At 44.7% G+C, this 25,877-nt stretch overlaps 2 protein-coding genes across 2 annotated transcripts in view; one reads left to right on the top strand and one right to left on the bottom strand.

Moving 5' to 3' along the window:
- zranb3 (zinc finger, RAN-binding domain containing 3) overlaps positions 1 to 3,128 on the top strand; it is a 65,143-nt gene extending 62,015 nt beyond the window's left edge. The window contains exons 21-22 of the mRNA XM_086198957.1: positions 1,795 to 1,926; positions 2,544 to 3,128. Coding sequence (XP_086055083.1) covers positions 1,795 to 1,926; positions 2,544 to 2,642 — 231 coding nt within the window. The 3' untranslated portion in view covers positions 2,643 to 3,128. The remainder of the gene's footprint in view (positions 1 to 1,794; positions 1,927 to 2,543) is intronic.
- Positions 3,129 to 18,512: 15,384 nt separating this feature from the next.
- On the bottom strand, positions 18,513 to 24,967 carry LOC147272654 (cyclin-T2-like). Its single transcript, XM_086198905.1, has 9 exons — positions 24,768 to 24,967; positions 24,137 to 24,218; positions 23,928 to 24,056; positions 22,755 to 22,815; positions 22,439 to 22,501; positions 22,204 to 22,249; positions 20,171 to 20,334; positions 19,935 to 20,005; positions 18,513 to 19,858 (listed from the first exon to the last, which is right to left on the bottom strand). The coding sequence occupies exons 1-9, from the start codon at positions 24,923 to 24,925 to the stop codon at positions 18,866 to 18,868; spliced, it is 1,767 nt and encodes a 588-aa protein (XP_086055031.1). The 5' UTR covers positions 24,926 to 24,967; the 3' UTR covers positions 18,513 to 18,865.
- Between the last annotated feature and the right edge of the window lie 910 nt (positions 24,968 to 25,877).

The raw sequence follows: 25,877 nt of genomic DNA, 5'->3' as shown, positions 1-25,877 counted from the left end.
CCATTGATTTTTTTTCCCAGTGCCAGGCCTCAACCAGTAAGCCTGTTTGATTTGGTTGGCTGTTATCCTGCAAGACCCCCCCACCCCCACTCCTTACACGCACACACACACACACACACACACACACACACTCGCCCTCCCAGTGCCGCCAGCAGCGGCATCAGTGCCGATCGATGCACCGAGCTTTAGAGGAAACAAACTCAGCCACATGATAAGACGCCGCAGCGGTAGAGAAGCCTCGAGATTATAGGCTCATTCTTTGGTTCATACGGGGGGTTCTTGTGTGTGTGTGTGTGTGTGTGTCTGTGTGTGTGTGTGTGTGCACATGTGTACCTTAGGGTCTATTTTGGTTTATATTAGTGTGTGTGTGTGCAGCATTATTGCATGTGTGTATTGGTATTTTGGTGTGTGTATTGTGGCCTTTAGATGCCTGTGAGGAGAAGTCAGTGTATATAGCAGTCGGGTCTTTTGTAGAGCAAGGTGCACCACTGTATACATTGACTGCACTTTGTGTTTGTGTGATGTGAACTCTGCCCCCATGTGCACGCCTGCTCTTTAAATCTGTTGGGATGAATTCCAGCTCGCCGCCTTAATGTCGGCAGAGAAGCACTCAAAGCTAGAAAATGGATTTTTGGCCCTGAACCCTCCGCATCAGTCCTCTCTTTCTCCGTCTCTAATTCTTTCAATCATCATCTGCTCGCTCTAGATCCTCTTTATTCCTTTATTTTCCTCTCTCGCTTCTTTTTCTCTTCGGTTTGTAAGAGAAGGCAGGAAGGCAGCAGCATTTTCAGGTCATTTTGCCTCCTGTGTTTTCTCTCTGCTCCACTGGTCCTGAGTAAATCTGGTCCTGGAAACCAGCAAAGCTTGTGCTGGGAACTGTTAACTCATTAGTTCTATACAAGTGTGTGTGTGTGTATATAACACACAGGTAATGTCTGTCTCCATTGTGCCCCAAGCCTTCAAAACCACCAAACCTTGTTGCTTCACTCTGCTTTAAACGATTATAAACTGAATAACCTTGAGTTTTAGACTGACTTAAACAGAATGACAGAACAGAAAAGAAGAATAAATTAGATCTGTAAAGGTCTACTTCCACATGCTTCCTCCATCAAAGCTTCTTTTGATGAAGATGCATGACAGAAAATTGTAAATACCCACTGATCAACTTTAAAAAACTTTAAAAGTGCCAGTTAGCACAAAGCCAGGGAGCAGCCTGAGAACATCATCCATATCCCACCATCCCCTGTGGTTTTTTAACCTCATTCCTTTGTCTTTGTCACTGATGAAGTTTGCCTACAGCCGCCCATGATGTAGGTCGACAACATGTCTGCATACCTGAGGCCTTTGCTGGATAATAGAAAGTCAAAGTTCATTGTCATTGATTTGCTGCAATTATGGTCAACAGCTGCTCTTATCCTTACATCACGCAGCCTTATATGAATGTCATCATGTTAGCAGAGACCTTTATGAGATGCCTTTTTGTTGCAGTTTCATTATTTCCCTTTGAGGGTCTCAGCCACCGCTGTTTATTATATTGCGAAGCTTTGCAGTCGTACCTGTGCAGAATAATGAATAATGGAAGACAGACTTTGCTTAAGACATCACGTTAGTTCAGAAAATGAACATTAGCATCGACGGATGGTTTGGCAGAGCAGTGTGTTCACAACTTGTTTTTTTCTTTTTGGGGGGGGGGTTGCAATTTACTGTAGAGAAGTATGAATATCGAAGCTTTCTGCTTGTGTTTGTGTGTGTGTGTGTGTGTGTGTGTGTGTGTGTGTGTGTGTGTGTTTCCAGCTGAACGAGATGATCCGCGCTCCTGTGGAAGGAGATTTCTGGCAGGTCGACCACATCCGGCCGGTCTACAGTGGAGGAGGACAGTGCTCTCTGGACAACCTGCAGACGCTCTGCACCGTCTGCCACAAAGCCGTATGTGCACACAAGGGGCTTAAGGGGCAAAAGCAATTTGTCTAACATTTAAAGTGCGGCACCTCTCCTTTATCCTTATATAAAAAGGAAGTCCCATCAGTCATGCTGAGGATCATGTGAGGTGGCAGTAACGTGCTACATGGTCAAACACATTGATCAAAAGTCACACCATCCTTCACGGAGCTTTCTACTGCCAGTAATAACATCACATGTTGTCACACTGATATATGGCGTTTGTTGCAGAAGGATATATATCTGTCTCAGGAAAATTTAGTTTCTGAGCTTCTTCAGACAATATTTCATAATCAAAGAGCTGATTTAAGAGCAGAAAATAAAATGTCATTGTAACCTAAAATGCGCTTTTCGTTCACGCCACCGAGCATTTTTGTCAGAGTGGGTGTCAGCTTGGAAGCCTCGTGTGTCAACATTTATAAACTGTGGAGAACTGCGCACTCCGATAAGGGGGATCCTCTCGCTGCTTATGCCGCCGCCGCCGCCGCTCAGACAATTTAATCTAGAGATGCTCAATATATTGATCCTGCTATTCTCTTCAGCTTTAACCTCTTACATCAGGTTGCCTTTTTTTTTTTTTTTTTTTTTTTCCCCTCCTTCCACAGAGGACGGCTCAGCAAGCCAAAGAACGGAGCCAGATGAGGAAGAGCGCCGCAGCCTCCAAGGTTGCATCAGACATCACCAGGTTCTTCCTCAGGAAATGAAGTAAAGGTTCTGTAAAATGTTCTCAGGCATCTCCTCACATCAATGACACATGAAGGTACATTTAGAATCATGTAACGAGCCCCAGTTTTCCACTAAATCTCCTTGTGATGATGTAAGCAGCGTCCTGTTGGAGATTTGTTTTTTGTTTTTTTAAAAAAACAGTGACGACTGCGTCAAATGCAAATGCAACCAACTCCCCCTCGTCCCCGAACCGTCACAGGTGCGCTGGTTTTGATTAATGAAGCCCCCCTTTTGCCGGAGGCTGAAATGGAGCAGGTTGTTTAGAGGCGTGCTGCTATTTTAAGAATTTGCAAACTTAGTGAGAAGTAGCAGGTCAGAGATGAATAGGGGCCCGGATGATTAAAACTCCGCAGCAGAAAATGCAACCAAGTGTCCTGGTTGGCACCCTCAACAAGTGACACCTTGTAAATCTTGTTGGAATATCGATGGACGCTCTCTTCTGAAATAAACTATTTGCATTGTGGTGGTGTTGTTCCTCCAGTTTTTCGGGAGCTCCAACAACATTTCGGACTGTAAATACACCGAGACGTTGGCTGATCTGACAAGCCGGCTAATCGTTTCACCGCCTCAAGTCAGATACATTATTGTCCATGTCCACGCATCTACCTCCTCTTCAGCTGTGCTTGATGATCTGAACAGAGCTAAAGTCAGTCAAGAGGGCTATGTTTAGAGAGATGGAGAGCAGAGTTACTATGGAAACAAGGCTTCAGGTTCAGCGGTGTCGGGAATATTGAATCTATTCTTGTGAGTGTTATACAATGAGCCAGACAGACATCAGAAACTTCCATCGATATCAGCAGGCTCCTGTGAAAATGAGGCCGTCACAATCCTCCGCTGCAGGATTTTTCACCTGCCCTCTCGCTGCTAAACCTCCAAGTCGTCATGTCACGATTTGTCTGTCTGTCAGCTGTGTCAAACCCCCAAACTCAGCAAATTCCGGCGAAAGAAAAAAAAAAAAAAGTTGCGAGTTTTTCTGGCAGCCCCAACTTCTCTCTGCCTATGGCAGCGCTCTGCTGGAGCCACAGCTTAAAAACTTCTCTGAGCCCATGTGGGTGTGCGCGTGGGTGTGTGTGTATTTCCCCTAAGGCTGCTCCAGGTCTCTACTTAATAAGACCGTTGTTCCTCTCCTGTCCAAACCGACAAGCTTTGTGAGTAATGAACATCTCCCAGGCAGCCTTCCAACAACGGCAGGTTTCAGTGTCAGTCCCTGTCAGCAGCCAATGACTCTGATCTGCTGTTTTATTACACCCAAAATGTGCGTGCGTGTGTATGAATGGTTGGCGTTAGCGAGGAACAAAAGGCGGGAGAATGGGTAGTTGTTTCAGCGTGCACATGAAGTGTTTGACTGAAGAAAGTGTACATTGGAAGCGAGAGGACGTTTGTGTTTGTCAGGTGGCGCCATAATGAGGCAGCGCCCAGATGAAGATGCCGTGTGTTCATCCCAGCGGGTCTGCCGGGTAAAGAGCAGCACTGCAGCCGTGTGACACTGTTTGTGTTGGACAACCTATCAGCCCAGAGGAAAAACATTACCTCAGGTGATGACAGTAATAAAGATGGACTCAAACACAGACGGACGGCCACAGAGGTGTTTGCGCTCCGTCTGACCCACCCCCTTTTTACCTCCATGCCTTTTCTATAAAGTCAGCATCTGAGAAAAATCCAACTTTTTCCACCAATTCCAATCAGCGTCATTGCCCCGCTGACACTGCTGCAGAGACATTTTCAACAGGTTACATAGCAACCCAGCACATACTGAGGCGTCACTGAGCCAAATTTAGCTGTGGAAAAATCTGGCGGAAATAATCACCTATCGTTAGAAAATCACAGCGGAGTGGCAAAGACTAGAGATGGGAAAGGAAAAGGGCGCCGCCTGAAGAAAATCCAAGCAAAATACAAAACTTTGGATTCAAAATCTAATCACAAATGTGTTTCTTTTATAATTTAGCGCATATCAACGCAACATGCATCTCATGAGCTAAAGTGGAGGTCAACTGTTATTTTGTTTTTTTTATGCAGTTAAATTCCAGAGAGAGAGAGAGAGACAAAGCTAACAGGGATAGTGTTTTTTTGTTTACGCATACAGTGAATTTATTTAGCTCAGGTCATTGAGCTATGATGACATGTTACAGAGCTTTGGAGGAATTTTATAAAGAGGAGAGAGCAATTCGTCATTTTGAATGTAACTCAGCACTGTAGACTGTAAATGACAGTTTCTGTTGCCCGACACACACCTGATCCCTGGTGCTCCCTGCTCGCTACAAATGCTGCTTGGATGGTTGTATTGAGCTAAACACCCCAAAGTAATGACTGGTCACACATGTACACAGCAGCTGGCTAATATCTATCTATCCATCTATTAGCCAGCCGCGCTAAATGTCATTCGACTGAAGAAATGTAGATGCACGCCTGAGTTCAATCAGGAGGATCATTTTTCAAGTATATTTACCCGAAAAATTCCACCAAAAGTCAACTGAAAAAATGTCACATTATTTAGCAGGGTGGTTGGTGTGTTCCTTTGTCCCTTTTTTTTAAACAGACGTTTTGAGTGTCACACCATGGGAAGCGCCAGTTAAAATATTTAGGAGTCTAGCCATGACACACTGTCGCGGTGTAGCTGGCATGACAGTGGGACTTGGTTTCACATGAGCAATAGCAGGACTCTGACGCTGCAGCCGTGACTGTAAGGGAAGTCATTCAGACATGAGTCAAATTATTATACTTTCACACTGAAATGGCCGTTGCAGCTGAACCTCCAATATTGTTGTCAGGAAAGCTCATTATTGTGCCTCAGGTATATTAACTGGATAATCCCTATTGAATACACATTTCACTCTTGTTTTGGGGGAAAAAAAGTTCTTTTTTATTTTTTGACACTTTGCGGGGTTTAGAGCCACAGACAGGTGAGGGAAAAGTACTGAGAGAGTGTCAGGAGTCAAAAGAGGACGTTTAAACTTTAGCTCAAAGCTAAAGAACAAACAAATCAAATCTACTGCCACCTATTCTCAGATCACGCTGAAATCAATAATCCACACAACAAACATCAGAACCCTGGGCCAAGAGGAAAACATAACCAGAAGAGCAAAATGTACCCTCGAAATGCTAACATCAGCGCAGAGTGCAGAGTGTTTCTCAATATAGGTCAGGGGACCTCCATGAGGCCGTCATGGGGCTCCGCTGTAAATTGAGAAATAGATTAATATCGCTGCAACTGATGATTTCAAGTCTGGCTTTCATCTCCTCATATGTTGGGGACACGTTTTTTTAAGAGCTGTTCCTACCAGGCAGCACTTGACAGTAAACTATACAAATCATTCATAATTTAATTGCGATTTGCATTCAGACAGCAAGGCGTTATATTTGGCGCCATTCTGCTGGTTATTCCATTTCAACCTCGTCTGCCCCCATAATCTACTTTGGCCTTTTCAGCTGAAGGAAGCGCTTCTACAAACCCAATCTTGTGTGACAGGTGTGATGGAGAGGGGCCAATAAAAGCCTTCGCAGCGCCCTGTGTGCAGCCGTCAGCTCTCCAATCCGTGGCTGAATCCTGCTGTGGTTTGATTCCTGGCTGCCACACTCTCCGCTGAGATCCCTCTGTGTCGGTGACCCTCCCTGCCCTTCAGCAAGCAGAAGGAAATCGACGCGAGGGAGGCCGTAGCCTGACACTCGCGGTATCTGATAGTCATTTGGCAGAACCTCGTTACTGAAAAGGAATGGACCGTTAGCCAGTTGTGTTACAAGAAAGCTCGTATTGGAAAAAGCTGCGCTCATATCGTGTGATTGAACTCGGCATTTAGGACGCCGCTCTTGGCTTTTAAACAGCCACAGCTGATGAGAGGCTTTTGTCTTTATTGTCATATTATCTCTTGGGATGGTGATGAGATGATTAATCATTTCCTGCTGCAGCGTCGTGCTCGCAGAAGGCTGGCACAGCTCTGCGGAGCGTGACGCCCAGGGTGGGGGAAAATGGTATTATGGCCCAGGTAATTGGTGGAGGACCATCAGTCATAAGCGATCTAATTCATCTCATTAAAACAGCCTCTCTGGTTGCACAGAGACGTTCTTGAGGACCACTGCGGCAGAAGGCATATTCCAAAATAGGCTTATCCATCCTGATGATGCGATACACCCAAATGATATTCAGAGAGAAAATGCTGCGAGTAGAAGAAAACCAATACAATTCATGTAAACCACGGCTGGCTATTTTTTCCTAATGTCATCCGGCGTCGTAGGGGATATCCAACGGTAAAGGGATGCTTTCTCATTGCTCAGCTGGAGATGGCTTTTGTCAAGTCCAAATTCTATTTATTCAAGATGGCTCCCTGGTTGTCTCCCAAGATGCATGGCATGCTGTGGATTAAGACCAAAAACGCAATCAATTCACCCAGCAGGAGATCGGGGAAATAACAGATAAGGTTCTTAGTATAATTCATACAGTCCCCAATCTGGCCTGGATTAATGTATATCTTCACTGTGGCTCGCTCTCATTTGTACGTTGGAGGTTGTGTGGTGCAAAATTGGCACTTCATGTGGCCCATTACAATCAGGCTTTACGCGGAAAAGCCCCTGTGAGGGTCTGACCACATCGTTTCACAGGGCTTTGGCTCTGGATGTGTGATGTAATCTCTCTCTTTTTTTTTTTAATCAGTAGGATTTGTGTGGTCGACAGGAGAGGCTGCATAAAAGCAGTGGGCTGAAGTGCTGCAGTCTTACTAATGGCCAGCAGAGGGCCATGTCTATCTTGAAGATAGCGGTTGCTTAAAAAAAAAAAGTTGAGAAAGCTGTATATAGTTTTAGGGCGTGGCTATTTTGTGATTGACAGGTGAAGGATAGAGGCATCGCATGATTATTCAGGGCGTTGGGTAAGTGTTAAGTCACTCTGACTAGTGTTTTCAGTTTGATATTTTGGGTTATTCTTGTCCGTCTAGATTTCTTTAAAACCTTAAAATACATCAGGTTTATCTGCAACCTGTCAACTGGGCGCAGTTGCTTGTTTTTTGGGGTTTTTTTTGTTGTTGTTTTTTCACTGCTCCACCAGCTTGTTTTATATCCCAGCCGTGTGATCAGGGGAGTTTTCTCCAGAGCCATAAAGCAGGAAATCATTGTAGTCCTCCTTTTTACATCACCAGTATTTTTCCCAGACATGACCAGCTGCTCTACGACTGCTGCGCTGATTGTTTTCAAGCTCTTTTGCACCAGCCGATCTTAGTACCCAGGTGGATGCGAGTGGTGTTACGACGGCTGCGTCTGCTTGTTTATATGACTTTCCAGCAGATTTACTATTCATCAAAATCGCGTGAAAGCATTTGAAACAGCCAGAAATGTAAAAGAAATATTAAAGAGAGTGGCAGGTGCTGGTTGTGGCTCGAAAAAGTTTGAGAATTCATCCGTCTTCTCTGGATTTACATCCATGAAAGGACTCCTCCTCCTCCTCCTCCTCCTCCTCCTCTTCCTCCTCCTCCTCCTCCACAAGCGCTCTGTCACTTTCACGTCTGATACTGCGGCAACTCAACTTATGGTTCATGCATTAAAACACAGAACTATACGAGAATCATGGCAGCACTTGTCATCAGAGTGGAAAAGCCACAGTAGGCTACAGCGTTAGCGTTTTGCCCTTTCATGTATTCTGTGTTCAGATGATTGAGGTTTAAAAATGGAAAGCCTGAACAAAACACCCTCCAACAAGTTCCCCTTTCAGCAGCCTTAAAAGACATCTTTTCATCTCCCATTTCCATTTTGTGGCCATTGATCAGCCATCTTTCATAGATTGCTTCCAGACATCTATTCAGACGCTCTGTCGCTGCTCAGCATGCCTCTATTTCATCGGCCTTAATGGCAAGGTCTAGCTTTTGTGCTCTTATTAAGGCTGCGACTGCAATCACTTAAGTCGCCAATAGATTCACAGGAAATATTCTTTGTTGACTTTTATGAAATCAACAGCTTATAAAAAGTTTCATGATGCATGCTGCTGCATACTGGGCTTCTCTTGCCTCATCCTATAAATTTAGTTTTGGGTTTTTTTTTTTCCCCCCCTCTCGTCAGCGCATGAGCCATAAAAAGGTCATGTCAGTCTCGTGACAAGAGTGACAGGTCCGGGGTATCATTACTGAGACTTGGAAGGTCTGTGTAATCACCTTTGGTCACCTCAGGAGAATAGATCCCCGTCGCGCTGCCGCCGGCCTAATGAGCACAGTCAGCCCTGCATCTAATGAGGAGAGGCCGATTGCAACTGTCTTCCATCAGCCCTCTGCTCTGCTGGTACAACATCCCATAATGCCTTGAACACACGGCATAAGTAGCACATATCTTGTCTGACATCAATGAAGGGGCTACGGAGACAGTGAAGGAATGTCCTCCGCCGGGGTCCGGGGCTGGAAATCCAGGTTTAGTGACAGCGTGTCTGGACAGGCTGTAAGAAATAAATTGCAGGAAAACTAAAATATCGACAGTCTGTCTTGTTTGCGCTCGCTTGTTTCCATCTGGTGTGTTTGGGTTTTATCCACTGAAGTCGTCCTTTTTTTCTTTTTCTTTTTTTTTAATTCTTAGACTCTCCAACTGTTAAAAATCTCAGCCGCGTTGTTTCATATCATCATGTGAGTAATGAGGGGAGAGGGATTTGGGCCCTGTTCAGCTGAAGAACACCTTCCACTCGTGCTACATTTGTTGAAAAAGAAAACTCCACCAAATATCTCTCATTTTCTTGTAGATTTTTGTTTTGTTCTGAGAGGCGCATCCCTCCACCAAACTCAGTCTTCGCCACATGACGCGTCCTGGAACAGATGGGCAGATGTCATGGCTCCTTCACCGGCCCAGGGTTAGTTTGGTCAAATTTGGCCTCAACAGTATTTTTCCTGTGTAATCTTGCTCACAGACAAAGGAACAAACACCATAGAAACTAGAACTGTGATGGTAGGAGGTAGGAGTGGCTGCGAAAATCACCTTCGACATGTTGCAGAGGCGTCAGATCATCCTTAATCTTAAAACAGAAGCACTTTTCTTTTCTTTTTTTTCTGCAGTTTTAACAGCATATTTGAATTAAGCTCGACAGCGAAGCTAATTTAGCTCCTGCTGTATATTTACAGTCAAGGTAAAGCTTTAATTTCTTCCTGTCATCGGTGGATCTTAAGAGATATTTTTCCATTTGGAGGACAGATTGTATTTAGACCCGGCAAACAATTGACTTCCCTTTGCTGGCGATCCAGATCTGGGATTTCTGCCACGAGATGATTATCACCTATTAGTTATAAAAGTATTAGAAAAACACACAGACAGTGTTTCCAAAAGTTTGGGATAAATTTGCCAAGTTTAATTGGAAGTGTTAGGAGCAATTAATTTGGGTGTAAGTTGGAGAGGTTTTCCTTGGCTGGCACTTATAAATAGCAGATGAGTAGAATCAAATCCAGCAGAATGGAGATACCTTTACATTTTTTTTGCACATTGAATAACTCACAATGATGTGGTCGACAGGAAACACGCCGTTCTTTCTCATGGTGTGATCACAATAATATGGAGGCCATCCCCAAATTAGCTCGAAAAGGATTTCATTTGCTTTTTGCAGCACACGACTCCTGAATGAGCTCCGTGCCAGGCAGCATCTTTCATCAATCTTTCATCATACATGCAAATCAGACTTCATGCTAAACCGATTACACCTGTGTCACAATCGCCCATTTAAATGTATTGATAAGTACTTTCACAATTTTGTTTGAGTGGGAAGCGTTTGGCCACTCAACTGTGGACGTCTTCACACCCACGCCGTGTTTTTTTTTTTTTTTTTTTTAATGGCAATTAGTGTGCGAGTGGGCTGGTGCAAAAAGAAGGGGGAAAGTTGGAAATAGCAACATCCACCATCAGCCCACACAGAATTATTCTATGTGATAATATAAATCTTATTAAATTATGTGATAGCGGGCAGGTTTGCCAGCCCTCGATGAAAGCAGCGAGGTGTTCACACGTACCTGCAGAAGCGGAGGCTTTTCAGGGGAGTTGGACGATTTAACACGGTGGAAGCATCGGCACTAATCCTCAGAGTGTAAGAATAGTCCTGCCAGTGTTTATATAAGTCCACACCATCGGATAACCCAACTTTTGTAGTCCGTTTTGAGTACTGTATGTCCTAGATTCACATTTGGGGAATTTGTGGACAAGCACAACTTGTTCACCGTCCGTGTGTCAAGTCCAGCAGTCATGGACAGCATTTGAATCAGCATTTGTTGACTTAGAACCGTAACCATTATCCTTTGCTGATTTTAATCAAACGTTTTGTTCAAGGGCAAAGCACAACATTTTTCACTTATTTGCTGCATTGATGCCACTTTAACACCAAATCTGAAGCTACAGTTAGCGGCTGGCTAGCTTAGCTTAGCTTAGCTTGGGTAGGAGAAGACGAGGAAACTGCAGCTTGGCTGTGACTCTAATTCACGTGCTGCTTCCCCTGAAATCATCATTTATCAGTTACCTGCTGTTAGGAATCTTCAATACGCAAAGGTTTTGTTTTCCCGCTGCCCTGCATGACATCTTGGTGAATCCAGATTTCAGAACAGCGAGCAACATACACACATTTATTCTCAAAGCTAATTGAAACCCAAGATTAACAACCACATAACTGTAAAAAAATAAATAAATAAATGTCCGTGACAAATTGCAATATGCAACGAGTAATATTACCCAAGTCCTCTTTAATCACTCGTACGCTCCATCCTCTGCTCACAGTTTGATTGGAGCTGAAAACTCAAGTAGTCCAGCGCACCGCTGTGCTGGGAGGAGGAATTTCAAGTGAATGCACAATGTTGTTATTGTGAAGCAAAAGGATGGAGAAAATTTGCATCTAAAAGTGAGAAATTGATGTAGAAACGCTAAATTTTGTGTTAAGTAGGACTTTAGCACAGTAGTCATGAGTACAGAGGGGTTGCCATGACAGTATAACATCGGCAAACTTATCCTCTTTATGCTAAGCTAACTAATTTAGTTGTCGGGTTCATATTTACCAGACATGCCAGTGCTGTTCATTTTTAGCCACAACAGGCTTTTTAAAACTGTAACGACGATGGAGAAAGATGAACTGGGGCTTTTTGCTCATGTCATCGGGTTTTGCTGCATCATCCAACAATCAACTTTATTGTTTGGCAATGAAGTATCTCATAAAGGGAGTATTTAATAAGTCACATGTTCGGTCTCACAAGACCTGCCAATAGTTCTCTGGATACATTACAGCAAACCACTAATATCTATTATATAATCAATGTTCATTTTCCGCCGCAGTACATTTACCTCGGCTGTGGCTGCTGAACAGGAGTGCTAAATTCAGATGTAATTTTAATAACGTCTTTGGGGAACTTGGCCGGCTTGAGCTACAGAGAAGAGGCAGATAGAAAGTGATGAAGACGATTCAACCAGATATTAGAGGGATCAATAATCAGCTTCAGACAAACAAGGCAAACAGAGATAAAAGGTGGTTGTTTACAGATTAAAGAGGAGCTTTAAATAGTCTTTATGAGCCATTAGGATTGTTACACGCGCTGGTTAATTTAATAAGAAGCTGATTTAAAGGAGACATGACCACGCTGGTGGAATTACGTTTCCCAAGGTGTATCTGGGGGATGTTTTTCTCAGACGCACACGGGGGGGGATTAGCTTCGATATGGACACACAAAAGCATGAATCGCTGCCCCACACACACACACACACACAAACACACACACACTGTTAGAGGCATGTTGATACAAGATTGCATGCTACAATAACAAAACAATCTTCTTGCGTCATTATCTCAACGCCAGTGCCCCAAGACTTGACATCGCAATATGTCAAACAGGAAAAGGAAATTATACAAAGTGTTGCTGCTTGGTGCCAGACAAACACAGCTGCTACAAAAATATATTTGTTCATTACTGTGTAATAGATTTGACGCAACTGCAGTGCATGCAGAAGCAAGATACCATTATCGTTCCTCAAAACTGAAACTGGACTCGCTATTTTCATCCGTGCTGCTTCACCTTAAAATATCAATGAACCCTTGGCAGCACCCCCACTGCTTCACCCTGCCGCTGCGAACACAGAAGACCAGATTTCTATGCTCTGTCGACTCAAATCCAGCTTTGGAAAGGCTCGACTCCCACCTTTCCAATTCAGCTTTCTCAATAACCAACTCATCCTCCTCCTCATACTCCCACTCGGCCACATAATCCATAACGTTTTGTTTCGCTGCTACGCCGATGACACCCAGCTGTATCTCCCGCTGAAACCTGACGATTCAAATAACTGCTTTGTTGTGTCAAGTACAGGACGACCTAGAACCTCCAGAAGCTCGGTTCTAGTCATTAAAGCTTATTTGCAGTGGTCATCCCTCCACGAAAGCAGAAGCTGGATCACAATGTACCCACATTTTCAGTTTTATGTCCACTTGTAGATGACCCCATCAGTACACTGATCAGTCCTCACATCTCCAGCATATATTTGCTCCTTTGAAGTAAAAAGTTCCACTTTGGATTGTTAGCACGGATTTTAAATAGATGGCTTATTTAGCTCACAGCGCCAAGCTTGTACCAGGTATTTTCAAGGTGTTCTGGGTAATTTACAACCCCTCTGGCCCCAAAGCTGCTTGTTCTGCTCCAACACCCGAATACAAGCCATGACTTGGATGTTCCTGAGGTTACTGAAGTCACTAATAACTCCTCCTTGCCTCATTGCTCTCCTCATTATTTAAGGGTTCTGCCACTCTATTTTTTTTCATTGATAAACGGCAGCTAATGAAGTCGTACCTGTGAGTTGGTGCGTTCATGCGGCTCTGCAGTGGAAATTTATGGAAGGTCCACACTTTCCACGAAAGAGCATTCAAATAATGACAACAGGCACTTGGAAAATCTGCTCCGTCTCCGCTGTGAGTGGAGAGAATAGTGACTAACAAAGCGGCTAACTTTACATTAGCAGGTCAAAAACAAGCTACGCGAGGAGGGCAAATGTCGGAAGCATCATTTGTCATCACAATCTTAGTGAGTTTAACCTAAGTTAACCGTAAATGTACTTGTTTGTGCTGGGAGGGAGCACATTTCTCACTTTATTAACCAGCTAGCTGGAGCTTCGTTCATCCAACTTCGCCTTCAACACAAACGGCCATAAAATGTATTTGTTTGGAGCCGCTAGTATGACACCTAGGCGTGTTACCTGCTCCTAAAAGGTGTTCACATGTTATATTTGACGATGTGTGAACGCTATGAGGGAGTCTGGGCAGGTGTAGGACCAAACTCTCCTGGTCAGGCTTCTGGAAAGGTGTGACGCGGTGCGGCAGTCAGACTGTCGTTCGGCCCACCTGTCAACCCACAAGGTCTCGCTCTCTCCTGTGGTCATATCTGCTCTGGCCACTAGTCGGCGCCTGTCCTGTAGACATCGATATGAGCTGTTTTTGAGGCTCCCCGTTTTCATTTACATTTCTGAATATTTACCACGCTTCTTGACCGGAATCATTTCACATAAGATGGTTGTTCATAGTATCAATCCTTGTTGAAGTGCTGAGTATAAACTAAGCCATTTGGGGGGGGGGGGGGGGGGGTAATTATTAGGGTAGGTATTTTCTCGGTGTTGTGATTGCAGGGTCATTATGCGCTCCCTAATGAAACAAACCAGCAGACAGCCTCCATCTCGGCTGTAGCCGTTATCATCGCCGTTCAGAGAATAGAAAAGGAAAACACTTCAGCAGCAGGCTAATTAAAACCAGAGAGGTCTGGATGAGAAGGCCAAACAACCCACACAGGTGGCGAGCGAGTCACTGTGTGTGTGTGTGTGTGTGTGTGTGTGTGTGCGTGCGTGCGTGAGAGAGAGAGAGAGCTACTGTAGCACATCATGTTTATGCATGTGAGGCAGCTATTCTTTATTTGTGAGGCAGCAAAAGAAGGAGATGTTGAATGTGTGTGTGTGTATTTAAGGCAGCGGATGTGTTTGTGCGCGCGCGCGCGTGTGTGTGCGCGTGTGTGCGTGAAAGAGATTGTCGGAGGTGCTTTCCATTCATTTTAATGGATTCAGCCTCCACTGCTGCTGTCGCTTCACTCTGCCGCCTCCACCACTGACAGGAAGGACCTCGTAGCTTTCATGTGACAGGACCCTGCTCAAATAGGCCATTGGTGCACCATAATTAGTTCAAATGTCGAAGCTGGTGAATTATTGATGATTGGGGACGAGTCGGGAGGAAGATGTTTCACATCAACTGTTTTTTTTTTGTGGTTTTTTTTGTGGTTTTTTTAAGGACAGCTGGTGTTCTGCCGGCTCCCACCACAAACATGAATCTCTGGCTGCATTTGCATGAGGCTGAGAAGAAAAGTGGGGTAGTAAAGGGAATAATTACAGGGGAAAACAGGGAAATCATGTCTTTCACGTGAAAACATTTGGATACTTCCTTTTTTGTTATCACCTTAGCTTAAAAAGTAAAATACACGATGAAGACTAATACATGCTCCTGCCAATCATTGATATAATTGCACCACGGTGGTATAATGGCAGCTCAGGCCCGTCATTTCCCCCTCCGGCTCTATCTCAGGTACTTAGAGGGGTTTCCATCAGCTCCCGGTTTTTCAAGAGCGACCTCTCAGACAGGAATTACAATGGGCCTTCAATGGCTTATAATTATGCCACTTTTCCCGCACAATTTTCTGGGCATCATTTGCATTAAGACGCACATGTACGTACTTCATTCTGCCCCCCCCCCCCTCCCCCCCTTTCCAGCCAAAAAAAAAATGACCCAAGCGCCACGGCATGTCCCGCTGTCCGACACTTACCTGGATCTGTTAATTAGATGGATCAAGTCCAAAGTTTGCACGGTTGCTGTGAGTGAGCGTCACAAGGTGCGCTGAGAGGCACCTTGGATTCATGGCACAGAAACCGGCGTCCTTTTCAAGGTTATTCAACACTGCGTCTTGTTTGCTTTTTTAGAACATTCCTCCAAAGCAGAAGAGGGAGAGGGGGAAAAAAATGATGCTGAATGTTTGGTGCCGTTCGTGTCTGAGGCCAAAGACGATACTGCCATCTAGTGGACATGTTGTAATATAACAGTTTGGGAACATCCTGGCATGAGGAGACATTTGATCTGCTTCATTATGCAGAAGCGATTCTCCCAAATAAAGTTAGATTTTTGATCCAGAAGTAATGACAGGACCTGTGTGACCTCATCGTGGCTGCAACAGGGAATTCATCTTTGTAATCTGATAGTTGGAGCCGTGTCAAGTTTAGGTGTTTAACCCGGGTTTATCTGGGTGCAGGCAAGGTTATGCTAAAACTAGTTTGCGCTGAACTTGGTGGAGGAGTTTGGCATGGAGGGAGAGAACCCAGACTGCTGCTGGTTTTTTTTATCTTGCACAATTTCTTTTAATCTCACCCCCTTCTGGATAAAGTGAAACCACGTGTTTTTTGGTGGGGAGGCACTGGCTGCCCCTCATATGCCCCCAAATTTGATTGTTGCCCTTCTCAAATCCATCAGCCCCGGGGTTGCCAGATTGGATGTCCTCCCCTGGTTTGGGCTGTTTCAAGCTGGCAACCACTGAAAGGGTATGCTGGTGCTATTTGTTAGCATTTTGTATTTTACTGTTGACAGTGAGGGTGGCATGCTCCAGCCAGCATGGCCTCCTCATACATGAAACTCTAGCTGCGCTGCTTCACGTGTGTCAACACAGCTTTGCGTTTCTGCGGCAGACGCCAGGATTTTAGGGGTATATTAGCTTCAATTATTTCAGTGTTCGCCTTTGAAACACAAGTGATAATCATGGTATTTGTGTCTGGCATGGACCCCTGTGTGTTCCAGAGTTGTAATTAAAGCTTGGACGGTGTTTTCCTCTTCAGATGGCTCCTAATTCTGGGATTTGTTGCTCACAAAAGCAGCTCTCATATCTCCCCCACCGCCACCACCACCATCACCCTCCCTCTCTGCGGATTTTCAAGCAGTAGGCGTCTCTTATTCAGCTCGAGAGGTTGCTGAAAATAAATCATCCTCCTCCCACCAGTACGCAAGAAAAGTCCAGATGGTTGAGTTTTTACTGACGTCCTCCCGCTGAATTTCCCCATTGTCTTCCACGCTAAAATTAGAAGGTAATACTTGGTGAAAACGCTGCGTCTGCTTCAGAGGGTGCTGGTTAATTATCAGGCGCTGGATTTATGTTCCACCCACCCATAAAGTGTGGACGCTGTATTGTGCCAGTGTTTAAGTCCCAGCCTTCAAGTAGCTCTGTGGATTTCTTTCTTTTTTGTTATTAGTATTGTTGGTTTCCCATCACCAGGAAATCGTGTCCTCTGCCTTGATGGACATTATGCTGGCTGTTTTATCTCACACGCAGCGAGGGCTTAAAATTCCCGTCCAGTGGTACGAGGCTGGGATTAAACTATTCGGCGGTTCCTTTTCATATGCGATTTCAAGGCCGAAATTAGTGGCTGGACGTGTTTGCAGGGAGGATTGAAGAGTGAAGCTTCTGTGCTCTTCACCTCTGAACAGATCAGAAGCCAAGAACCTGCCGTGCTCACGTGATGCTCAATGTTGAAACCCTCAAGACGAGCTCTCATCAGGAACACGCTAAAGAAAAAGAATCCACAGAAACACCTGCCTCCTGAGCTTTTTACGTATAAAAAGGTAGTCGTAGTGCAACTTCGCTCTGAAATCATTCTGATCTTGATGATTAAATCCGGTAGATTCATTAGTGGCCTTCAAAATATCGAGAAAATCTGAAAAATGCACATTTCAATTGGCCCGCGTTTAAATTCTGTTGTGGATCCGACAGTCTGAAGACTCACTTTCTGTCGTGACTGCAAGTCCTGATCTTGAAGAGGCGACAATGAATCGAGTTTGTGACTTTCACCGACTCGTGTTTTGCAGGTCTGACGACTCTGGCAGCAGCTCGTCGTCGTCCTCCTAAATTCAGACTAATAGGTTGTGTGATAAAGATAAAATCCGTTCTTTCACCGGTGAACATGTCACAGTTTCCAACAGTCCCACCCTGAGGGCTGCACAACTGCTGGAGCTCTTGAAGAGACAGAATCTGCTCAAATGAACCGTCGGTTATCTAAACTACGTCCAGCAAATTCCGTGGTCCAGTCTCTCTCAATAAATCGAGGGTTTGTACATTTTAAGCACTTTCAATGTGCGTAAACCAGAAACCTATCACCACATCCTCTTTACAGTCAATGTCAATGCAAACAAACGACTTCAAAGCCACAGCCGTCACTGTACGTCGTCAGTTTTTTGGAGAATATTCAAATTCAGACATTCAAAGCCAGCGTTTCCACTACAATCTGCACACACGCTGCTTCCATGAGAACGTGAAAGAAAATTACCGTGTAAAAGCACTTTTACACCTTTATTTGGGCTCCTGATACACAATTTGAGGATATGTTCATCAATACAGAGTCTGCTTTCGATCTCATGATACACTGAATGGAGGAAGGTTCTGGACTGACGCCACAAAGCAACAGCTCAACTACAGTCCTATTTACACAGTCTGGTTTCAGAGATCTGCATTTCTGACACTGATCATAAGAGCGATTGACAAGTTACAATCACAAGAGGCCTTTGAGCACTTTCAGCCAAGATATCTTAAATGCACTTTCACAGAAGATGTAAGGTCATTTGTCGATCGAGGATGAGGTTCAGGTGCAGTTTCGCTGAGTCCCAAACTCGGGCCCGCTTCCTTTGTCGTGCACTCTGGGAAAAAAACGTGTTCCTAAAACAGATTAAGTTCTGCCGTCTTCGTCTGCAAATGGACGAGGTGATACATCTCCACGGATACAGGTAGTAAACCCAAAGAGAGCATAATTTGTTCTTATATTAAAAAAGTTCAAGACCTGAGATTTTTAGTGGAACAAAACATTTTTTTTAAAAAAAAAAAAAAGAAAGAAAGAAAGCATAAATTAACTGTAAACTGTCACGATGGCTGCAAACACTAGCTATGTCTTCCCTTTGTGACTGAAAACATGCACATTGAAAATTTTCAAAAGAATATTTAAAATCCCATTTTTCCAGCCGCATTCTTTAGAGTCCTTTTTTTTGTTGTTGCAAGCTAGTAGTACACAGCTCTATGCATATCATGTTACATTTGACAGCTCAAGAATCAGTGTGTGGACACCACTGAGGGGCGCTGCGGAATTCACATAACTTAAGACAAATAAATTCATTTTTTAAAATTCTATTAAACATGGTAATACCTTATTCTAGACAACACTGGCCGCTCCGAGGTTACAAGTTCATTCCTTGGGCACTTAGTAGAGAGTCCAGCATGTCAAAAGTGTCTTTGTAGTCAGTGTGTTGGCCGTTGGCCGTCAGCATGCCGTTGGTTCCGTCGTGGCCGTGGTGCTCCATCATCCTCTGACTGTTCTCGGAAGAGTAGTGGGACGAGCCGAGGCCCGCCTTGGAGCTGCGGCTGCTCTTGGACGAGTGGTGGTGGTGGTTGCCGCCGGCGTCAGAGTGAGGCCTCTTGCGAGACGAGCCTGAGGAGCTGCCGTCGTGGCTGCTGGGAGCTCGTAGAGATAAGGAGTTCGCGCTGAGGGAGTACGGGTGCGAGTGGCCGTGTTTTGAGTGGCGGTGGCCGCTGTGCTCTTTGTGCTTGTCTTTGCTCTGCTCGGAGCCTCCGTGACGCTCCGATGAAACTTTGATTCTCATCTTGAGCTCCTCGCTGGTGGCCGAGCCGTTCTCCGTGAACGACTGAGGCAGACGAGTCTTTTTGGAACTGGATTTCTCTCTCCTGCCATCACTGGACTGACCGGCCTGCTGTGGCTGTGAGCGTTTCTTGTGGTGGTGGGAGGAGAGAGCTGGAGGAGGCGTGTACATGTCCGTGCTGGGCTCCTCCTTCACGCCGTTCTGCAAAGCTAACTCCGCCGCGTGTTTCTCTCTGTACTTTTCCAGAGTCAAGACTTTTTGTGGCCGTGAAAAAGGCGCAGCGTTTGCAGTGAGCTGCTGGTGTTTACTAGTGGAGCCGCTGGCAGCTTTGTGTTCGTGTTTCACCATGGTGAAGTCTGAGTGGGGGGGCTGGGAGAAGGGGTCGCCTAGTGGCTGGTAGGACGCGTACGAGCCTGCAATGGCGTTGAGGGAAGGCATCTCTGCCGAGTCTGACGCTGAGGTGGAGGGGAAGAAGGAGTTGGTGACACCAGGAAGACCTTCTAAGGATGACCCCTGGAAGGCACTGTCCACGCTAGGACCCTCCGTCTTTGGCTTCTTAGCAGCTTGAATGGCCTGCAGAACCGCGGGAGAGCATTAGCACCGGCATCGATCCACGTCTGCTCATCCTCAACACCTGACAGGGACCTACCCTCCAGTTTCGTATCCTCTTCAGCCTGCTGGGGGTCTTCTCCAGGATCTGAAGAAACTCATGTGTGAGCTCTGGGAACACACACACACACGCAGCAGTGAGCAGCCCAAGTTTTAATGTCCGACAGTCAGAGCTAGCTAGATAAGGGTCCAGTCACATCCAAACATGAAGCTCTTTAGAACTGTCAAAACCACAATTTTCTCACTAACACAGAGGTGACTTGTCCAGCCTCTCACCGTCCAGCAGCTGTAGCGTTACGGTGCGGTCCACGTACTCCCACCAGTGTTTGCCATCGGTGGACACGGGGATCTCCCAGTTGGACCACTTGCAGGCCAGGTGGATGCAGACACACGCCACCACCGTGGGCCTGTACTGCAGGCAGAAGGTGGTGAGGTGCAAACTGTCGAGGTAGACAAGAAGAGGAGAAGCAAACCTCCGAGTCAGCTGGGCGTGTTTGTAAGGCCACTGAAGCAGCTTTCAGACAGACACATGTGATCTTAGCTCAGGTTCAATACTGGTTCCTCCCACATCGCATACACACACCCTTACCTGGTTCAACTGCTACATCTAAGACAATTTTATTAAGACAACCTCCTAAGTGTCTGAATGAGAATCTTCAAGCTGATTTAATAAGAGGCCTTTCCATTAATCTTGATTGGAATTACTCAACATTAAAAACAGTGTTTCTCAGTCACTTAATTAACTGTCAATTGGGGAAGTTTCCACTCAAATTAAGGTTCATTAGTTGACATTTTCTCTTTTTACATGCAAATACTCAAGACTGGAACTTAACAACATGAAAACAGTCTGAGAAACACCGACGTTGGTGGCAAAGACATAAATTAAACCTTTAAGTCTTTGAAAGGTTAATTTCCCTGCACCCTGAAGCCCAAACTACACTGCAAACTGCCTCTCAAACATTAAATCAAGAGTAGCGGTGAGAAAATAATTGATCCGATCTCGTATTTATCAAGAATCTGGAGGGTGGCGAGTCATGAATAAAAGGAGTGACCAGCACTCGTCTGCCTGCCCCACTGAGGAGGGTGAGAGCCATTAAAAATAATGTGCATCATTATGTTATGTGCCATTTTATCAGTGAGATATGTGTCCCCCCAAATGATGGACCCAGTCCAGGAGGGAGACACAGATCATCTCTGCTGCTATTTTTCTACCAAAGTTTGACATTAAATTATGAGCCAACTTAACAAATATAGATAATTTGTCTCAAGTTTCAGCTCTGTAGATCATCTCAGACCCCCCCCCCCCCCCAAGACGAGACACTGAGGTGAAAGGCTGACGTCAGCTTCTCGTGTCTGAAAATAATTAAAAACAGCATCACTCCCCATGCATGGAGGGAGAACAAGAGTTCTTCCACACAACTAAGAAACACTGTATCTTGTGATGTGCAGTCATTAAATATTGGAAATAAATTTCCGCCAAATCAGGGCCGACTTTCTACAGAGAATCTTGATAAATACGGAAAATGACCGGTGCAAAAGGAAACCAAAGTATTTTGAATAATTCTCAACTTTACGATCAGTATTTCATTATTTTCTGTCCTGGCTGGTTTGTTGCTTCTTCCATTGTTTCTAAAGGGAGTTCTAAGCTTGGAACGTCACAAAAGGAAAACCGCAGCATCCTGTCTACCGTCAACTACTGGGAACGCCGTCCTCCCTCACACGCATCTCAACCTAGAGGTGCGAAATGAGAACATTTTAAAACTAAAAATCAGAAAAACTTCAAACTTACTGAGTAAAGAAATCTTGGCCTCAAGTGTTTCTTCTTTGAAGTCAAACCAAAGATGATTCTAAACCTTTAGAGCTCAGTTTGCAGTGTAGTTTGGTCTTGAATTGTTAGCTTTTTTTTTTTTTTTCTCTTTTCTTAAGGGTGAAAAAAAATGTGCAAAAAAATTCAAACTTAAAAAAGAACTGAGAACTATACTTACCAAATGGCTCTATAAGTTTAAGAATCTTTAGCGGCAATCTATATTCAGGCTACCATCTGAGTTTTTTAGACATATGCACTCCGTACCAAACAACCTTGAGAGGTAAACAGCACCACTACACTCCACATTGTGCATTCCACCCCTATGTGCCAACACAGAGCCCTTGTACAATACACCGCACACAGCAGCCTGGCCGGTACTTCCCCACGGGGGGGTTCCCAGGGTCCAGGTGCAAACAGGGCGTTGGACACAGGAAGGGGGACCCAGCAGGACAGGAAGCTATAGTGTGCCATTACAGTGCAATAATGGGAACAGGATAATAACCTGTTGGTAGCCATGAAATAGGAAGTCTGTGCCAAATCCTTGCTTGCTGCAAAGGAAGGAGAGAGGTCGGTTTAGAATTCAGTTGCTACGCAACAGTCGATTTGCATTCATGTAATTTTGAGATACAAGACTTCATCGAGGGACCTGCACTAAGAAAAGGTGACCAACAAACAAACAAACAGAAAACTGACTATCAGAAAGAATTGTTGGACAAGTGAGACAAGCAGACAAATACCTCGCACTAGCTGGGAACACCTCACAACATCTGTGTGTGGATGATCAATTGTTATTTCAAAACCTGCAATCAAGAATAAAGATGAGCCACTGCTGCTTGAGAGAGAGCGGGAACAGAAGCAATGTCAAACGCCATGATTGTTCAAAATAGCAACCAAAGCTACAAAAAAAAAACAACCCTCTAAGATTCGTCTGGGAAATATTTGAAAATGCTCATTTCATACATCCACCGTCAATATGCACAGGTGGCAGTCTGGGTCCTCTGGGGAAATATTGCTGCTAAAGATGCTGAATGTAGGAAGCAGCTCAACACTCACCCAGCGTCTGCAGCACTATTGTTTCCAGTGCTACAAGCTCTTGTGACTGCTGTTGGAATGCCTAAATAAAAACAACAAATAAGCAATGATGAGCTGAAGATGTGCTTCCTGGCAACAGTGTTTAAGCGGCTTCTTTTTTTTTATTATTATTAACAAAATGAAGAACCACCATTTGAACCGGGTGCTCCTGCTGAATTTCGGATGTAAAACATTAAGAAACTAGATTGTTGTCCATCGATGACATAAATATCTTGTGTCCTTTCATTTTCTCAAGTCCACAACATATTGAGGTACTTTTTTTTAAATATACCTTTCTGAGCTTTAATTCAAGAAGCTATTTTTTCTTTTTTTCTAATATTTAGAAAGCTTGAAATACCAGTGTCAGTAAAAAAAAGCAGTGGTGCGGGGTTTTTTTTGCTAGTACACTGTTCGCTTTCACAAATCTCAGGAAAAAGCTGAAACTTTCCGACATCATCGTGACAAATGTCACTCTTAAAATCAGCAGAGGGGAGCGGAGCTCACGCTTCACCGTCACCGAGGTTGCCATGGGAGGTGAATAGCCTTGTTTCCTCGTGAACATCAAGCGTGTGTGAAACAACAAAATGCAACGGTACACGTCTCACACAAAGCGTGTCGCTGAGAGCCAACGTCACCTCCGCTGCTAGGTGCCATTTCAGGCTGCAACAACAGATTTTAAATGCTGAAACGGGAGAGCGGATTGAGTTTCCCGCCACATGTAAGGACGCCAGAGCGAGCGCCACACACACCGCTTCAAGCACCAACGGCAGCATCGCAATCCCCCACTTCCTCTGGTGGAGACATTGACCCACAACACTGATTCCTGTCTGAATTTAAGAGTTTGTCTAAAATGAGTCCAGTCCATCACCTCCAGCTTCCACGTCATCATTCAGGGATAAAAGATACATTTCAAGGCAGCAGTGGAGAATTTAATGTTTCTGCTCTGAGCAACATCATCGACTTCATCAGCTACTGAACGGATCCGATTGTCAGGACAGCAAGTGTCTTCTCTCCAAAGCCAGTGGTTCCATTTTAAATAACAGGACAACACAAACAGCCTCATTTAAAAACACTAATATAACCCCAGGACTTGTGTAAGTGATGTCCACGTTACTGTGGGCAAGCTCTCCTCCTCCTGAGTCATACTCCACTTACGTTGCTCTTGGTGTCGAGGGCCGGCTCTTGGTGGTTGATGCAGGCATGGGCTATTTTAATAACATGCTCCAACTTCCTGGGCTGCTCCTCAACCTTCGCTGCCAGGAACAACGTAGTCTGGGAAATGACCTGGAGAGAGAAAACCCGAGCCAGATGTCATCGCCGGCACCACGTCACTCCAGAAGCCACCAACGCTGTGTTATACTTACATTTCTATGGAATTTGGTGAAGGAGTGAATCATATAAAACCTATGCATATATACTATAGCGGTGTTGATAATCAGTTGGGAACTGGGTTTACAGTTAAGGCACAACACATGGAAGACACAGAAAACCATGGATCTCTGGTTTAGAAGCCACATTAGCATCGAGCTAGCGTTTGGTGAGACAGCCAGCAAAACGTGCAGCGTTACCACGTTAGTTCTGACCAAATCCTGTCATTTTGCTTCCAGTTCCACTTGGTCCGAGTACATAATTTAACCAGATATGCGGACTGAATTGTCTATGAAATCGGGTTTCCTAACGTAGAATATGTGTAGCATTTACAGACGCTGCTAACAATAGATTCTACAATGTAAAGGAAAACAAAAGCTAAACTAGCATGCAGGCCTCACACTTTTATCAGGGGGTGAACAGCATATTAGCCGGGTAAAATAGCAACACTTTCTAAGAAATAGAAACCCCCACGTCCTAAAGAAATACTTGGTATTGTATTCAGAAGTAAAATGTTGATAGGTAACCAGCCCCGGTGTTCCTGCCACTCTGTAAGCTAACGCTAACTCGAGCTAGCCGCTGTGTAAGGAACGCTAGTCGTGTTAGCGTGGGAGTCTAGAAGGATACACGTTGAGTTTCTGGCCTATATCCTGGATCAAGTTGGCGGCTTGTTGTCGGTAAGAGAGCTCCCTGTCAGCCTCGATCCCGCAGCGTCGAGACGGCGTGTTTTCGAGCTGCTCCCGGGTGAAGAGCCATTTCGTTGAGGGTCCCCGGTGCACCGCCATTACGCTCCCACAGCCAAGCCCGACGGTGCTAGCATCGGGAGGGAGGGGGGCAATGGGGGCACCGGAAAGACGAGATAAGCAGCCGGTGGGCCATTTTTGAAACAGCGCCTCTAGTGGTGGACGGTGCAAAAGTGGTGCTGGTGCTCCAATAATAAGAATAAAAAACAATATTACAATAAAAATGATAGTTCGTATGAAATAATGAAGAATTATTATGACTGATATAATTGTTGTTATACATAGACTGCAAGTCACCGGCAGTTTCTCCAAAGATAAATAAACCAAATAAAACAGTTGTGAATGTCGGATTAGCCACTAGGGGGCACAACTGGTCAGCGGTGATCTCATGCATCTCTGACAATTTACTCAGTATTAAATTACCCCCCGTTTGTCCGAAACCACGATTTTGAGGGCTAATTGTTGTCCTAGCATGGCAATCCAACCACATGTCGAGTGGTTATCCAGGTCAATAAACACTTTAAGCCCACAACCCAGGCTAGATCTCTCCTACGGTCATGTAACCCATCCCTTTCCTGAGTTTTACAACATTCTTAACAGTTTATAGATAATTCTAAATGTGCTCATGAGGGTTGGGAATGTATTAAGCACTGAATCGTGCCTTCAATCAACGAGTCCTTTAATTAACTTTTTAATTCACCACCTGTAAAACTTTGACAGCCAGGAACTAGAGTCCAAGACAGTATATGTTGCTCTTTAATCGGTGGAATCCCCCTGAAAATTGCAGGCATCTGGAATGTCTTACTCTTCTGTCATGGCCTGTGCTCAGTAAAAACCTCTGTCAAAAAGTCTCAATTATTGAACTTTTCCAAGTTTTTCATTGGCTAATCTCTTTGGCACATGTTAAATTATCAGTATTTATTACACATTCTTTGATTGGATTTTTGTTCCTGGAAATGTGGCTTTAGATTGCGGCCTCAGGGCAGTTTTATAG

The sequence above is a fragment of the Aulostomus chinensis genome, chromosome 1 (assembly GCF_037954235.1).
Source record: "Aulostomus chinensis isolate RoL2024-O1b breed Wild chromosome 1, RoL_Achi_v1.0, whole genome shotgun sequence".
NCBI lineage: Eukaryota > Metazoa > Chordata > Actinopteri > Syngnathiformes > Aulostomidae > Aulostomus > Aulostomus chinensis.
This window is presented reverse-complemented; position numbering and strand designations above follow the sequence as displayed.

What these genes read in the sequence shown, in the direction of transcription:
- LOC147272654 (XM_086198905.1), bottom strand. Translation starts at nt 24,925, where the DNA reads ATGGCGGTGCACCGGGGACCCTCAACGAAATGGCTCTTCACCCGGGAG. An exon ending in CCCTCGACACCAAGAGCAAC is followed by an intron (nt 22,816 to 23,927) that starts GTAAGTGGAGTA and finishes GTTTTTATTTAG; the next exon opens with GCATTCCAACAGCAGTCACA. An exon ending in TATTTCATGGCTACCAACAG is followed by an intron (nt 20,335 to 22,203) that starts GTTATTATCCTG and finishes CTACCTCGACAG; the next exon opens with TTTGCACCTCACCACCTTCT.